This window comes from Gallus gallus, chromosome 3, assembly GCF_016699485.2.
Source record: "Gallus gallus isolate bGalGal1 chromosome 3, bGalGal1.mat.broiler.GRCg7b, whole genome shotgun sequence".
In the NCBI taxonomy this organism is placed as follows: domain Eukaryota; kingdom Metazoa; phylum Chordata; class Aves; order Galliformes; family Phasianidae; genus Gallus; species Gallus gallus.
The window spans coordinates 2,414,513-2,430,738 of record NC_052534.1 but is presented as its reverse complement, the minus strand read 5'-3'; the positions used below and the strand labels follow the sequence as shown (position 1 = coordinate 2,430,738).

The 16,226-nt window shown below is 41.0% G+C and overlaps 2 protein-coding genes and 1 long non-coding RNA gene across 10 annotated transcripts in view; 2 read left to right on the top strand and 1 right to left on the bottom strand.

The window, feature by feature from the left end:
* The window catches only part of XPO1 (exportin 1), a 41,933-nt gene extending 38,360 nt beyond the window's left edge, over nucleotides 1-3,573 (top strand). The window contains 1 exon segment of the mRNA NM_001290134.1: nucleotides 428-3,573. Within this exon segment, the coding sequence (NP_001277063.1) occupies nucleotides 428-574 (147 nt within the window). The 3' untranslated portion in view covers nucleotides 575-3,573.
* LOC107052835 lies at nucleotides 2,278-7,952 on the bottom strand. The gene is made up of 2 exons (XR_001465574.4): nucleotides 7,445-7,952; nucleotides 2,278-6,449 (listed from the first exon to the last, which is right to left on the bottom strand). It is a non-coding gene; the product is annotated as an uncharacterized LOC107052835 (long non-coding RNA).
* USP34 (ubiquitin specific peptidase 34) overlaps nucleotides 7,161-16,226 on the top strand; it is a 140,953-nt gene continuing 131,887 nt past the window's right edge. For 5 of the 8 annotated variants that reach the window (XM_025148615.3, XM_046938654.1, XM_025148614.3 and 2 more), the window contains exons 1-2: nucleotides 7,161-7,279; nucleotides 7,415-7,561. In XM_025148615.3, coding sequence (XP_025004383.1) covers nucleotides 7,519-7,561 — 43 coding nt within the window. In that variant the 5' untranslated portion in view covers nucleotides 7,161-7,279; nucleotides 7,415-7,518. Of the gene's footprint in view, nucleotides 7,280-7,414; nucleotides 8,061-13,368; nucleotides 13,568-16,226 lie in introns of those variants that run through there. The other 3 variants (XM_040696965.2, NM_001199416.3, XM_040696966.2) reach the window with 3 other exon arrangements.

Genomic DNA, 16,226 nt, shown 5'->3' with positions numbered 1-16,226 from the left:
AAATGGCCATAAAACAGATTTTTTTTTTTAATCAGTTCTGCTTAGGACTGGGGCATATTTTGAAAGTTGACAGACTAGTGCTCTGCTTTTATTTTTCCAAAAATCCTAAATTCAAGATGATTGTATGAAAATATATGTTGAAGTTGTTTTCAGGTTACATTAGGTAGATATTTTAAAAATTGTAAAGATACTGCTTTAACAATAAGCTCAAAAAACTACGTTACTGCACCGTCCTACTGTATAATGCATGGTGAAAATCTTGGAAATTTTTGTCTTTTGTATTAATTCTGATGTTACATATGGAAAGCAAAACAAGAAATAGTCTGACAAGGATGTGAAGGGATGATGTTTCCAACATGATTTTTGGAAGCTTATTACTCTTCCTGACAGAATTAAAGTGAATAATGGTTTTGTGTGAATTACACAGGAATTTGCAGGTGAAGACACATCAGATTTATTCTTGGAGGAAAGAGAAACAGCCCTTCGACAAGCTCAAGAGGAGAAACATAAACTTCAGATGTCTGTACCTGGCATCCTTAATCCACATGAAATTCCTGAGGAGATGTGTGATTAAAAAACAAGTTCTGCAGTTTTCTTTCTGTGCAGCCACTTTGTTGTGACAGAAGAAAACAGCACTTGGATATTTGTTGACCAAAATGATGCCAATTTGTAAATTAAAATGTCACCTAGTGGCCCTCTTTTCTTATGTGTTTTTTGTATAAGAAATTTTCTGTGAAATATCCTTCCATTGTTTAAGCTTTTGTTTGGTCATCTTTATTTAGATTTGCATGAATTGAAAATTAATGCATTTTCAAAGTAATTATTTCATGCCCATTTTTGTGGCTAAGGGGAAAATAGGCAAAACATAAATTGTAAAAGACTATATTGCAAAACTATACAATTTCCTGTCAGAGTATCAATTTTTAATTTGGGATCATTTTCTTTCTAGCCTGCCCTGCAGTCTAGGAGAAAAAATGAGTAAAACAGTTTTAATTAATTGTTAAGCAGAGGATTATAGTGCTGCAATTTTTTTGATCAATTAGCAGCTTTTTGGATTTGAGTGGGTAAAGGCTAGGCTTACATGTATTTGCAAGTTGTATGGCAAGTTTGCAGCAAGATCATGTGCATATCATCCCATTGTAAAGCAACTTCTAAAGCGTATGGGAACACAGTACAGTTAGTTATTTTTACACAGTTCTTTTGTTTTTGTGTGTGTGCTGTCGCTTTGTCGACAACAGCTTTTTGTTTTCCTCAATGAGGAGTGTTGCTCATTTGTGAGCCTTCATTAACTCGAAGTGAAATGGTTAAAATATTTATCCTGTTAGAATAGGCTGCATCTTTTTAACAACTCATAAAATAAAAAAAAAACCCTCTGGCTTTTGAGATGACTTATACTAATTTACATTGTTTACCATGCTGTAGTGCTTAAAGAACACTACTTAAAAGCAAAATAAACTTGGTTTACATTTATTTTTCTTTCTTTGGCTTATTCTTTTATTGGATGAAAATGCTGTGATCGTATTAAAGGGCATAGGAAATGGTCCTTGAGGTTTAGGTTACCATTGGTTCTGATTTCCCCTGGTCTCAAGGACTTCGACTATGCTTAAAAGCTAACATGAAATAAGTTGGGTTCTATTTGAAAGTATAGTAGCTATTTTGTCTTAACACCATGACTAAAAATACTCCATACTACATTGCTATAGAATGCCAGTAATAAGGTATTCTTGTTCTCAATATATGTACTCTTTGTATTTTATTCCAAAGAGTTATTGAACTGTATCTTGGCTAAAAATTGATGCTAGTACATATTAATAACACGTATAGACCAGATGTGCAGTTATTTTTCTACCTAAAGTTTTGTAGTTAAATAATTTTCACAGACGTATGAAGTACAGATGAGGAAACTTTAGTGTGAACACTAAGATGGCGTACAGTGTTGGCTTTCCCATGTTTGCAGCATCTCTCTTCTGTTTTCTAACAGTTGACATTAAAGTCTCCCACAGGTTTTTAGTTTTTTTTCTTTTCATTTGTTTGGTCTCTGGTGTTAGGGTTGGTGCTGTGATGCAAAACATAACAATTAATGAAGAGCTGTAAAAGTTAGACAGTTGTGGAAATGCTTTATGTCGGCTTGGATACTGTAGGTAATTTTGTGCTGTACATTAATTTTGAAGTAGAAGTGCATGAGATAGTGTTCAATGTATAATTTTACCATAACCAGAATATTTCCAGTCTTAAGTACTGGTCCCATTCTGTGTCTGAAAATCTCTCTGTTGCTTGACTTAGCTGGCCTTAAAAAAAAAAAAAAAAAACCAAAGCCACTACTGCTGGAACATCTTTTATTATCACAAATACTGCAATCTGAAAGTGCTAGGCTGTGGAGATGAGGTTCCTCAAACCATTTATGACTGGGACTTACAATGTAGCCTACCAAAATTGTTAGTTTGCTAGATGAAAGATTTCATTTGTTTCTCAAACTCATGCTTTAAGCTTTTTCATGTCTTTCTGTCCTGTTGAATTACAGATTTTTGTTGTTGTAAGGCAAAATGCGTACCCTAAGAAGGAGTTTGAAGTGTTTGAAGTACTGTTGAATGATACTAAAATTGCTTGTGACCAGGCTTAGTCACAGCATTATAAAGCTGCAGATTATCGAAAGCTGTGGAGACCAAGAAGAAAACTGTTACAATGGAAATACCCCCAAAAGTGTGATGTCAGAATGACCATCTTCTACAAGTCGCAGAACTAGATCAGTTCAGGTGTGCAGTGAAAATAGTTTGAATGAAAAGCGTACCTGTGCTTTTACGTGCACCTTTCATTTTCAAGGTTGAAGTAAATTTGCAAGGCTTATGGTCTGATTCATATTAAAGAATTTGACTTTCAAAAAACACCTGAAGTGTTTAAAAATGCAATTCAGATAAGAGTTTTTCATTATTTTGATACCTTTTAGATTATCTAGTAACAAAATGTTAATGTTAGTTCTCACTTCCCTTTTAAATCTGAAAAAAGCTGTGTTATCTTCTAAATTGGTGCCTTTTGCTGATCTCTGCAGATGCTATGAAAATTCAGTTTATGCAGAGTTCTTGACAAAATTTGGGGGGTAGGGTGTGTCTATTTCTAGTGCAGTTATCCTGTATGTCAAAAAATTATTACAGTGTACACCTGAGAAGGTTGTAGATATTACATTGAATGCACACTCTGGAAATAAAAATAAATGGATAAAAAGCATGAACCCATCATAAAAATAACTACAACTTGTAATTATATGTAAACCAATGTTTACTTTGTGCATATTTCTATAAAGATTTTAAAGAAAATTCTGTGTACTCTAGGTACATTCATTAACAAAAATATTACAGGGTGTTTTCTGTGTTTACATGAATTGATTGCCTGTTAGCTGATGAAGACACCCTGAAGTGCTTGTTTCAGGCTACCATGTGTTTGCTACTGTAACTGGAGCAGATTATTTTCCAAAGCATTTTAGGTTAGTTTTCTTTTTCTAACTTGAATAATTTGCTGTGTGTTAATCTGATTGGTTAAGTGAACTATTTTCCAATAAAGTTAATATTTATGCAAAAAGCTTTAGAATAATGTTCATCTCTCAAGGAAGCTTGAAGTTATTTCCAGTTAGACTTCAGCACTGGAAAGCAATGAAATTTGGCTGTGGATTTCTTTGGATGAAGGGGAGTGGTATTAGGAAAAGATGCTGCAAATATTACAGCATTAAAATGTACAGAGGCTAAACTGTGCTTCTGAGACTGTCTGTCCCTTTAGATAGATTATTACTCATCCAAAACTTATGGGGCACTATTTTCTTGCTCGTATGGGTGCCTAGGTTCTTTTTGTTCTCTTCCTTCTCCCGTGTTACTAGGTATGACTCCAAATGTAGTAAGGCAAGACCAAAATGTTAGAGATTGCTTTTAAAAACTGTTTTGGTTACAAAATTGAGTATATGAATATACCTCTCCTTCCTGCCCTTCATGAATACACCTCTGTACGTTATTTAATGGAACTGAATTTCTATTTAGACTTTAACATTCAGGAGATCATTGCTGAAGTTGACTGATCAGCAGTGTTCTCTTGGAAAAAGGCTTAGCCAATCATTTTTCAAATTTTACATACAATGCACATTAATTACTAAATGCACCCGAAATCATGAATCATTTCTTGAGTATGGGGAGAAAAGATCCAGCTAGTATTAAAGTGAAAATACAGTGAATGCATGTGTTTCTAGTGGTACGAATACTATGTAAGGAAATTGAAAAGTTATCTGGAATTTCTAGCCTCTACAAATAAGCTATATTTTCTGTGGTAATTTGCACATTCACAGGTAAATTCAAAAACAAACGTGACATGTTCTTAGGGAAAATATAAGTGATACTGCTTCAACTTAAACTTTTGACACCAAGGGCTGAATAGAAGAAGACCTTTTCTACTACTATTCCTGTTAGAACAAAGGTGAACAGTTGGGAATTCAGCTTGGCGTTGGGACTCTGTGTTCTCTACTTTGAATATTTATGCATTTGGGTGAGATTGTTTGGACTACCCAATGGAGCATGTTAACATGCTGCAATAGATTGGCTGCATTTATCAAATACAGCAGCTTTGCAGAACTACGGTGTTCTTCGTTGTTGTTTGGTTGTGTTGTTTTTTTTAAAGCTGAATATAGCTATGCAGTCTGCCAGCAGTCTCCCCAAGACACCTGTCTTGTCTAAATTAGAACTCTGAAATGAATCAAATGCTACTGCAGGTGTGTAATACTTGCCCTGTGTTTGCTTTTCATTTTCATACGTATGTCTACTTGTGTTTATTCATGCTGTTCAAGAGGGACAAGAAAGCAGTCTGAAAAACAAAGATGGGGTTAAGAAGGGATGTTTTCACAGATCAGAATATGGGTAAGAATGACATAAGTTAAAAAGATCCACTTAGATTTACACTTCTATTGGGTTAAAAAGCACTTTTCTGAATACCCTATCAAAATATGTAGAAGAGCCTATATTTCTATTGTGAACTGTCTCAGTTTTTCTTAGTTGGCAAATCTGCGATCTGTGGGTTCCTTCATGTAAAGACTTGGGGAAAATGGACCAACTGAAGATGAAGGAGAGGAGTTAGAATTGTTTTATCTCAGTGTGACTACAATTTTGTGTGATGGAAAAAACTGCAGCCTGCTTACTACCACAGCTGTTATTTTAATGACTTGCTAACGACAGTAATGATCAATTTTCTTGTTTGGAATCTGTAGCATTACATCTAGCGTGAGGTGTTTGAGTTTTGTGGGGTTTTTTTTTGTTTGTTTTGTTATGTTTTTTTGCATCAGCCTTCTCTCCCCAGAGCTCTACCTGTGAGCATTTTGCTTCTTAGATTAACTGTTTCCCAATGTGCAATCATTAGAGCAAACTTCTACAAAGATAGTCATAAATACATGCTTTACCAGTGAAGAGTCCAAGAGTTCTGCTTGCTTTTGAATCAAAAGTATATCAGTTATGTGACAACTTCTTTACAGTCTGAAATAATCAAAATGAAAATTGAAACATACTGTAAGAGACGATCCCAGAATTAGGCTGGGTAAAAACCTCAGGCTATTTAAATGCAGGTTTAGAAAGACCACCGGACCCCTAACCCACATCAGGATTTTTTTCTTCTGATGAATGGTTAATTTCAACTTTAACCTAAACAAACAAACAAAACACAATTGCCTGGACTGAGTTAGTAGTTTGGTCTTGGGACACTGACACTGTAAACATACATTCACCTTGTACAACATTTGGATTTAGAATTTTACTTTTGCTCAAGTATTGCATTTCTTTTCAATTACTACTTCAGAACTGTGCTGTCAGCTTACTAAAGGAAGCATTTCCTGATTAAGAGCAGCATCACAGTCAGGGGAAGGAAAGAGGGCCTCCTAGGGATCAAACCACATTGCAGTGATGCTACGTGAGGAGAGAATAAAGGCCAAGAGAAAATAAGCAATGGATAGAAGAAAGAGTAGCTGATGTTGTATTTAATTTTAAAACTACAATTTCGTTTTTTTTTTTTTTTAAACAAAAATGAGATTGTGTGCTGTAAAATTTACTTCACAATATTCTAGTCTGCACAGAAGTGGGAACAAGGTCACTCATATTCCTCTGTTTTATATACTGAACTTAGCATGTGATACTGTGATCCAAAAGGCCCCTTTCTTGTGCTGGCTGTGGTGTTTATGTGGCTTTGCAATCAGATCAAAGAGCTGAGTTGTCAGAAATTTAACTGATGCCCTGGCAGTTAATTTTGGATCTATGATCAAATGAACTTCAAGGTCTAAGTGAAGAAGAGGGTAAAGAGAAACAAACACAAATTCAACTCTGAATGCACAGTGTGGAACTATATTTTCTGTTAAAAAATACTATCTTTTTGCAAATGCAGCTGATGCACTCAGGTTGTGCAGCTACCGATCCATTCCACACTAGCAGGAATACCTGTGCAAAAAGATGTTGAAGGTTAAGGAAGGAAATAAACACAATTTATTGCAGCAACAGTGTTTGTGTTAGTTCAGTATGACAACCACGCCTAAGATGACTCCACGCTTCTTTTTGTATAGATCTGGCTTTTAATTTCAAGAACTATCAATACTGACGATGCTAAGAACGAAACGGTATTCTAGCAGATGCAGACTGATGCTGTAGTTACGCAGGAGGAAAGCTCCAATCAAACGCGAGAAACCCCGGAAGCAAGCGGGCTTCACGCGTGGCCTGACGGGCGCTACCTGCGGCCTGGCCGTCCTCCCCCGCAGCACTGCCGCACGAGCCCGCCGACTTCTGACAGGCTGGAATGCGCCCTAGTGACGGCGAGGAGGGAACCACCAGCCTGCCGAACTCGCTTCTAGCTCTCAGAGGAGTTCCGGGGAGCACACAGCAGGACGGCCGTCTGCCGAGCTCGCTTTAAGCAAGAGCAGCCCTCCCCAACCCGTCGGCGCGGCACTAGGGGAGGTCCTTCCCGACGGGGGGGCGGGACTAGGGCCGCGACGGGCGCTTCGCGCCTAACCCGTCAGCGCGCACCGCCTTAGCCGCCATCTTGCCCTCCAGGCCCCGCTGCCGGCCCGCCCCCTTCTCCCTCCCCGCTCTCCGGCCTGCCGCCCGGCTCGGGCTGAGAAAGGCGGGGCGAAAGGGAGGAGGGACTCGGCTGCCTTCGTCTCTCGTCTCGTCGGAAACCGCCGAGCGGAGCCCGAGCGCTCCGTCTCCCTTGCTGCCGTTCCCTCCTCCTCCTTCCCCCTCACCAAAATGGCGGCGCGCGGAGCCGCCGGCAGCCAGTGAGTGACTCGGCTTCCCCTCCCGCCGCCGCGGGCTTATTGGCATCGCTCGGCCGCCCCATCCCCCCCGCCCCGGACCGGCCCCCGCTCTCCCGCCCCTCCTTCCCTGACCTCCCCCCCCTCTCCCCCCCCCAGCTGACCCCCGCCCCGGCCCCCATCAATCACCGATCGGCGGCCCCGCGCGGATCAATCAATGGTTGGGAGGAGGCGGCGGCGGCGGCTGCTGCTGTTAATGAACAATGTGTGAGAGCTGCGCCGAGCTGCTGGAGGTGTTAAACGAGAGTAAGTGCGGCCGCCCTCTCTACTGCCCTTCTCCGGCAGTCCTCGCCCTGCGCCGGGCTCCCGCACCCCCCTCCCCGCGGACTGGGCCGTAACCCCGCGTCGCCTTCTGCCTCCGCCCGGCTTGGGCCTCCCAGGCGCGGGGTTACCTCCTGCTGGGGCGGCCATAACGGCGGAGCCCGCCCCGCTCCGCGGCTCCTTTTCCTTCTCTCCACACGCGGCCTGGGGCGGGCTCGGCCCCTCTGGGCCTTCCGAGGAGCCGCCGGGCGTGCGGGGCCGGGCGGGACGTGACGAACTGCCGATGCCGGCCGCGCATCCTGCCCGGCGCGGCGGGGCCTAGCTGCTCCGCGCGGTGCCGCGAGCTGCCGAGTCGCTGGAGGCCGAGCCTGGGGGAGCTGAAATCTTCCGCGTAAACGTTTTCCTGCTTTTACACTTCAATCAATTTAGAAGCGGATCGGCCTCCAATAAACCGAGGCGCTGAACGCTTCCTAGAACAGCTTGGGTAGAGCTTTCTTTTATTCTTAATTTTTTTCCTTTTTTTTTTCCCCAAACTTAGATGAGGCCTAATTACCTGTGGTATTTGTTCTTTGCTGTTAAAACAGTAGCTACTACGGTGGGTGAATGTTGGCTGCTTTCTTGATACAGTGTTCCTTGGTGTTCAGAGAAAAAAAAAAAAAAAAAAAAAAAAAAAGGTGTGTAAAACTAACTTTCAGGAAAGCCCAGTGGTAGGAATATATCAGGTTAATGTCAGAGTTCTTCAAGAATTCTTAAAGTTATTTGCTAGGCCTATAATTCTTATACCTTGTTTTGAGCAATTGTTGGAATGTTTGCTTAATTTAGCCTGTGTACCATAGTTTTCTTAACTGCAGAGGTAGGAAATAGGTTGGTATTGCAGGCTGAGTGCTTATTTAAGCAGTAGGTACAAAACACAACTGTGTTACTAATGGTGCACTGACGACAATTTTACTGGAAGAGGGGACTCTTTAGTTTTGATGGGCTGATACATAATCATTGTTTAAACTTGGTTGATATGATCAAATAGGGAAAAAAAAAGGCAACATTAAACTTGAGTTTACTTTTAGAACCATTTCAAGGTATTTGGGATATAAGTACATAGATGCTTCCTTATAAGTAAAGCAAGGTATTAGATTGCTTTAATAGTGGGGTTTTGATAAGTAAGTATGGATAACTTAATGGCTCCCTATAATTTGTGATCCAAACCTGCAATTTTTGAAAAGGAAATTTGGCTTTTCTAGTTAAATTTGGGGAGACGGTTGTATGTCACTGTTGCTGTGTAGCAAACTTTACATATTTTTTATATATGTTTGAAGGCTAAGATATATGATGGTGCCTTGTGCACGCCAAATACATCCTTCCTGTATAAGGGAGGTGCTTTTGGTGCTTTTTCAGTTCTTTTATAACTTTAAGTTGCATTCATTTGCATTTGGTATGTAATATTTAATCATAATGTACAAGAATAACGTCAAGCCTTGGTTTATAAAATGCTGCAGCAGAAATGAAAAGTGATAGTAAAGAATGAGGTCATGCCCAAAACGTGTGAGCCAGAGACTGCAAGCAGTTTCCTTTTCTGCCTGCTGAGCATTTGGGATTGCCTCTTCACTAAAACAGTGTTTTGAAGGAGGCCTGGGAAACATCTCGTTTGTTTTAGAAATGTATTGGTTAACTAAACATTTTTACCAAGAACACGTACTGCCCTTTATCTTCATTTATCCAAGTGTTTACCAAATAATTGTTTGGCGTCTGTTACATGACCAGTCGCTTAGAAGTTGAATTGACTATCATCTCAATGCATTCTGTAGAAAAAACACATGGAAAGCTCCAGTTTTCTAAGAAAAGTTACCCATTTAAAGAGGACAGAAGGGTGGAACTAGTCTCTCTAAACTGTAAAAATATTAATTTCAAACCCCAAAACAGTCTGCAGAGCTGGAGTTTTTGTCTAGCAGTGGCCTTGGTGTAGGCCTGGGCTTATATCTTGCGGAAGCTCAGTACAAGATTCTTGGGCCTTAGGCCTGTAAGAATTAGTTGCTGAGGCTGCTTCTGTGGCATTTTTAAGTGTGAGATGAATTCTTGTGGAATTGGAAGATTAATTTACAAAAAAAATCTTTTTTTTTTTGACTGAAGGTATGGGTTTATATATGCTTAAGGTAGTTTCATTGCTAAATTTATGCACAGTGAGCTACACTGTTGCTTTTTCTTGCAGCATCTTTATTGTCAGCATTTGATTGAATTGTGAAACACTGTAAGTTCACTGATCTTGAGGAAATCTTGTAAGAAGTAGTAAAAATTTAAAGTTTTTATCTGATCCAGGAACTCAATAGAAGACAAAATCCTCCATGAAGGTGACCAGGTTTTGAAGTAGCATAACAGAACAGTCTGTTCATTTTGAGTAAACTGTTTAATTTCTTGCTGAGTATTCTAGGTATATTAGCATCACTTGCGTTTTCCCAGGCTAAGTTTTTATAGAGGTAAAGTCTCTTTAGTCCAAGTTCTGGATTAATCTCAGCATAAATATTTTATGTAGCCTTACATTTAAACAGAAAATCTCAAACTTTACTCTTTAAGATATGTGTATGTACAAAAGATGTAGGAGTGGATTCTTGTGATGTAATTGTAGGGACTTATTTAAATATACTTGTTTTCTGCAGGAAAAATGTAGAGGACATTATATGCTTTCATGTTAATACATTCTATATCCTAGTGTGAACCCTGATATCAACAGTCCTTGGTTTTTTTTTGATGCCAGTTCTTGTCAATCTAGGAGGGATTATATTGAGTTTCATTTGTTCACCAGTAATACTAATTTTGCTGTGCTATCCAGATGCACTAATCAGGATAGTGCTGTTTTGCTAGTTATTGAGCAGATAGTCTTACCTCTAATTTAACTTAAAAAAAAAAAAAAAGATCATAATCAAGTATTTTTCTGTTTCCAGTCTCTTACACCTCAGTTTTGCAGGTGACAGTATCACACTTGAGACTGCAGTAATGGTTTCCAGTTATCTGCAGAGCCACACAATTACTGGCTGCTGATGCTGTGTCCTGTGTTTAGAATGCAGAGTGCATGATGCTCCATGAGTGACAAAGGTTGCTGTTGTGCGTTTGGGCTTCTTGTAGCCGAAAGTGGAAATCAGTTCTCCTACTGGTCCTGAGTCAGCTGCACTTGTAATCCTGCCCCAGAGAGCCTGGCTGGCTTGGATGCATAAAGGACTTCCTTCTACAACTGCAGTTGGTGTTCATGTATGTTGATGTAAAACTCTGCAGATGGTTTTGGTTTACACTTGTTTTGTTTTTTTTATTTGCCATAGTTTTATAAAAACTTAAAGAAAAAAATGAAGCCAACCACCAAACATGGAAAAATAGGCTTCAATATACAGCAGCAATCATGACTGTAGTGATGGTAGGTCTGCGTTATTCACGTTTCTGCAAACTGGGTTTTTTTTTCTTCCCAACATTCTGCTTTGCTTTCTTCAGTGTTTGACTCTTTAGCACAGTTTTTTGCTTTTTGTTTTTTGTCTAGCAGCTCTGAGGACTTATAAAATCAGTTCACAATAATTAGTTGAGATGTCTAGATATTATTCTTTTACACAAGCTTTCAGGTTATATTTCTCTTTTTTTTTTAACACTTTGGAAATCATAATCAGCAACAAGGTTTATTCAGGCGCAAGAAATGGTTATAGAGTAATAGTTTTGTCTGTTATCACTGTCTACTGGCTTGCAGAACTTACTCCAGCATGATCAGGTCCATAAAACATTTGAGATATGGAGTGTTTTGTTGCTATTTTTGTAGCTTCAGGAGAGCCCTTAATTTGAGTGCTGAAGATGCTTGACTTGTCATATAATTCTGGCATGTAGAAAGTACAAAGGTTGAGCAAAGTTGTTTACCTTAAGGTAGAAGAGAAATAAAAGTATTCATAACAGTGCATTGTTCAGTTTGATCTTCGCTGTCTGAGGAGGATGAATATATAGTATGGTAAATATTCAGCTATTATTTGGGATATTGAGTATATTTTATAATAAGAATACTACAAATATTGCATAATTAGCATCACTCCATCTGTAAGAGCAGCTGTTACAGTGGTTGCCTTTAAACAGTAGTATTGATTGTTTGACTACCTGTAGGTTTTTGTGTGGCTCTAGAATTTCATTTAGCTATTCCTCTTGTGTGAGACTTTAAAGTTGTCTCTGTTGTACGGTGCTTTTTTTGTTAGTTTTTTTAAATTTCCACTTCCATGATATTCATGGTATTTTCCTGTTCACATCTTTTGCATAGAGAATCATAGAATCACAAGGTTGGACAGGACCTGTAAGATCATCTAGTCCAGCCTTCTTCCCATTACCATTGGTACCACAAGCTACTAAACCACATCTCGTAGCTCCTCATCCAGACGCCTCTTGAACACTGCCAGGGACAGTGACTCCACCACTTCCCTGGGCAGGCCATTCCAGTACCTGACCACTCTCTGAGACAAAAAGTTTTTCCTTATCTCTAATCTAAACCTCCTCTGGTACAACTTGTGGCCATTTCCTCAGGTCTTGTTTGTTGCCTGGGAGAAGAGGCCAAACCCCTCCTCATCACAACCTCCCTTCAGGAAGTTGTAGAGGCAGTGAGGTCTCCTCTGAGCCTTCTCTTTTCCGGACAAAACAATCCCAGCTCCCTCAACCGCTCCTCGTAAGGCCTGTGCTCCAGACCCCTCACCAATTTTGTTGCCCTTCTCTGGACACGTTCCAGGGCCTCAATGTCTTTCTTGTAGTGTGGGGCCCAAAACTGAACACAGCACTCGAGGTGTGGCCTCACCAGTACTGAGTACAGGGGGGTGATCACCTCCCTGCTCCTGCTGGCCACACTGTTTCTAATGCAAGCCAGGATGGCATTGGCCCTCTTGACCACCTGAGCATGCTGTTGGTTCATGTTCATCTGAGCATCAACCAACACCCTCAGGTCCCTTTCCTCTTCACAGTCATCCAGCCACTCAGCCCCAAGCCTATAGGGCTGCATGGGGTTATTGTGGCCAAAGTACAGGACCTGGCGCTCGGCCTTGTTGAACTTCATCCCATTCACCTCAGTCCAGCAATCCAGCTTATCTAGATCCCTCTGAAGGGCCTCCCTACCCTCAGGCAGATCCACACTACCACCCAGCTTGGTGTCATCTGCAAACTTCCTGAAGGTATGCTCAATCCCCTCATCTAGGTCATCAGTAAAGATATTAAGCGAGATGGGGCCCAGTACTGACCACTGGGGGACACCACTTGTAACAGATCACCAGCTGGGCTTAACTCCATTAACTAATAGCTGTTGGGCACGGCCCTCTACCCAGTTCTTTACTCAGAGAAGGATATACCTGTCCAGGACACAGGCAGCCAGTTTCTCTAGGAGAATGCTGTGAGAGTCTGTGTCAAAGGCTTTGCTGAAGTCTAGGGTAGACTACGTTAGCAGCCTTTCCCTCATCTACCAGTCTGGTTACCGAGCTGTAGAAGGAGATGAGGTTGGTCAAGCACGACCTGCCTTTCATGAACCTGTGCTGGCTGGGCCTGATCCCCTGGATGCCATGCATGTGCTGTGTGATCTCACCAAAGATGATCTGCTCCATAACTTTCCCTGGTACTGAGGTCAAGCTGGCATGCCTGTAGTTCCCCGGATAAAGAGACATAGATAGAGACTCTGTGGAGGAGTAGAGTGTAACTTTATTACACTAACCTAGATTTCTGCTTTGTCCCATTCAATAAAATAAGCTTTTTGGTTTTTTTTAAGTAAAATTCAAATTCAGTGACTTTCATGTTTGCTTTTGTTTTAGACACATTTTAAGGGGATGAGCAGCCGGATTTAAAGGAAAAGTGAAATAACTTGCTTTGTAGTGGTATTTCCCAAATTATAGTTACTGTGGGCTGTGTTAAAGTATTACTCCAAATAAATCAGAAGAACCAGAGGAAAAGAAAATGGGAGGAGGAACTTACATCCTTTAGAATTGTGAATTTTCTAAAGCAAAAGGGAAGGTAAGATAGAGTACTTTTAACTTGTTTCTAATTGCAAGGCAATTGAAAGATAGTCTAATTTTCATAGCTGAAAGGCTTCTATTTTTAGAAAAATATTTCAGCTTTTGCTCTGTGTGGTGACTTTAGTTTGTGTTATCTGATGTAATTAAAAATGATTTTGTCCAGAAACTTTTCCTGTTATGGCTCCAGAAGATTGGTTCTCTCTCACTGCTTAAGCAACTTGATCACTGATGCTGAAGATTAGTTACATAAATCCCATTCTTCTGAGTTTTGTTGAATTACGGGACCATTGAAATCTGTTTGCTGAGATCTTTTTCTTTGTGAATAGTAAAATCTCATGTTGATAGCACATTTATTTACAGTATGCTTAAGGCTGAGGTAAGCTCTAGAAACTGACTTCCTCATGTTTTCTACCACATGGGTTATTAAGGAAATTTTGGTTACAGTTGAGATTCTCAATTGTTACGCTGTGAATGCTCTCTGCTTTCCTAGTAAGGATCACACAGAGATTTTATAGTTATTCCCACTTAGTTATGCAAGTAACTTTAATGAATGTCAGGAAAGAAAAACACGTTTTGCTGCATTTGACCTTTCTTTAGTATTAAAATATTCAAATAGACCTTGAAGGCTTCTTATTCCCTGTGTAGGAAAATTTCCATTTTATGTTTTTTTTTTTCTTTGTGTTTTTTGGTGCTGTACAGCTTTTCTTCTGCAAAGATAGTTTTCAAGATGCAGAAATCCTGAGACATGCCCAAGTTGTTGTGTTTTAGCAGTTTTGGATGTGGTCAGTGCCTGTACCTCAGAGACCATTGTCTGATGTGACCACCCTTGCTGGCAGGAGCCACAGGATCCTGCTGGTGGGGTAACATGGCGCTGGCGCTGCGCTGTGGGTGGAGGACAGGACCTTGGAGAGCAGATGCTGGTCCTGCTTCTATGCCTGATGCTGAGTTGCCCTGACTTCTGGGAGACCATGGGTTTCCTTGTGCACAGGGGAGCTAGTGTGGCCTTGGGGAATTAGGAGACTCACTCTTCCTTTAACTTTGTAGAGTTACTTTTTGCTTATTTTTCTTCTGCGTTGAACTGGAAGATACATTTCTTCATTGTTAATACAATTTTTTAACTTTGGGGCTTTGCTTCCTTGTGACCTTGATTTTTCATGTCAACTGCAGTTTATTTCTATCTTCCTGCATTCAAACAGCACTGAGTGAGAAAAGCCAGTCTTGCTTCCTAGGATCATGTTCTGTAGACAAGTGATGAACAGTCTAGAATTTGGCATTTTAGAAATGGGAAGGGAAGAGCTATGTTAACTCAGCTCCTGTTCTTGTATTTTCTACTTTGGCTGTTTAGCTTCATTTAAATATTTGATAACATTCATACTCTATCCTGTGCCTCTTCCTTCTTTCAACTCTTCTATTAGCTGTCTTTCAAAGTTAAATTTCTGTGCTCATAATTTCTTCCATTTTTCAGTTTCCATTCTTCTTGTTTGTATGCACCTTCTGCTCTTTTCTGTCCTTCACTTTATTATTCAGTATTGGGTGTTCAGTATGGGTCAGCATGGGTTTACGAATGGAAGATCCTGTCTGACAAACCTGATTTCATTCTGTGACCTGCTTAGTGGATGAGGGTAAGGCTGTTGATGTGGTCTACCTGGACTTCAGTAAAGCCTTTGACACTGTACCCCACCACATTCTCATGGAGAAGTTGGCTGCCCATGGTTTGGATGGGCGTACGCTCTGCTGGGTGAAACACTGGCTGGATGGCCAGGCCCAAAGAGTTGTGTTCAGTGGTGTTAAATCCAGTTGGCAGCCAGACATGAGCAGTGTCCCCCAGGGCTTGGTACTGGGGCCGCTTCTATTCAACAACTTTATTAATGATCCTGATGAGGGATTGAGTGCACTCTCAGTAAGTTTGCAGACAACACCAAGTTGGGAGAGAGTGTTGATCTGCCTGAGGGGAGAAGGGCACTACAGAGGGACCTGGATAGACTGGATGGATGGGCCAGGGTTAACTGTATGAGTTTCAATACGGCCAGGTGTTGGGTCCCGCATTTTGGTCACAACAACCCCAGGCAACCCTACAGGCTTGGGGAGGAAGTGGCTGGAAAGCTGCCTGATGAAAAGGGACCTTTGTGTACTGATGGACAGGTGGCTGAATATGAGCCAGCAGTGTGCCCAGGTGACCAAGAAGGCCCATGGCATCCTGGCTTGGATCAGGAATGGTGTGGTGAGCAGGACTAGGGAATTCATCCTGCCCCTGTACTCAGCAATGGTGAGGCCTCACCTTGCGTACTGCGTTCAGTTTTGGGCACCTCAGTACAGAAAGGATATTAAGGCCCCAAAGAAGGGCAACAAGGCTTGTGAAGGGCTTGGAGTATATGCCCTGTGAGTAGAGACTGAGGGAACCGGGGCTGTTTAGTCTGGGGAAAAAGAGGCTGAGGGGTGGCCTTATTGCTCTCTTCCAGTATCTGAAAGGCACTTACAGCGGGAGTGGGGACTGGTCTCTTCTCAGTGGTGACAGGTGACAGGATGAGGGGAAATGGCCTCAAGTTGCTCTAGGGTAAGTTTAGGTTGGATATCAGGAAACGCTTCTTTACAGAAAGGGTTGTGAAGCACTGGAATGGGCTCCCCAGGGAAGTGGTTGAGTCACCATCTCTGGATTT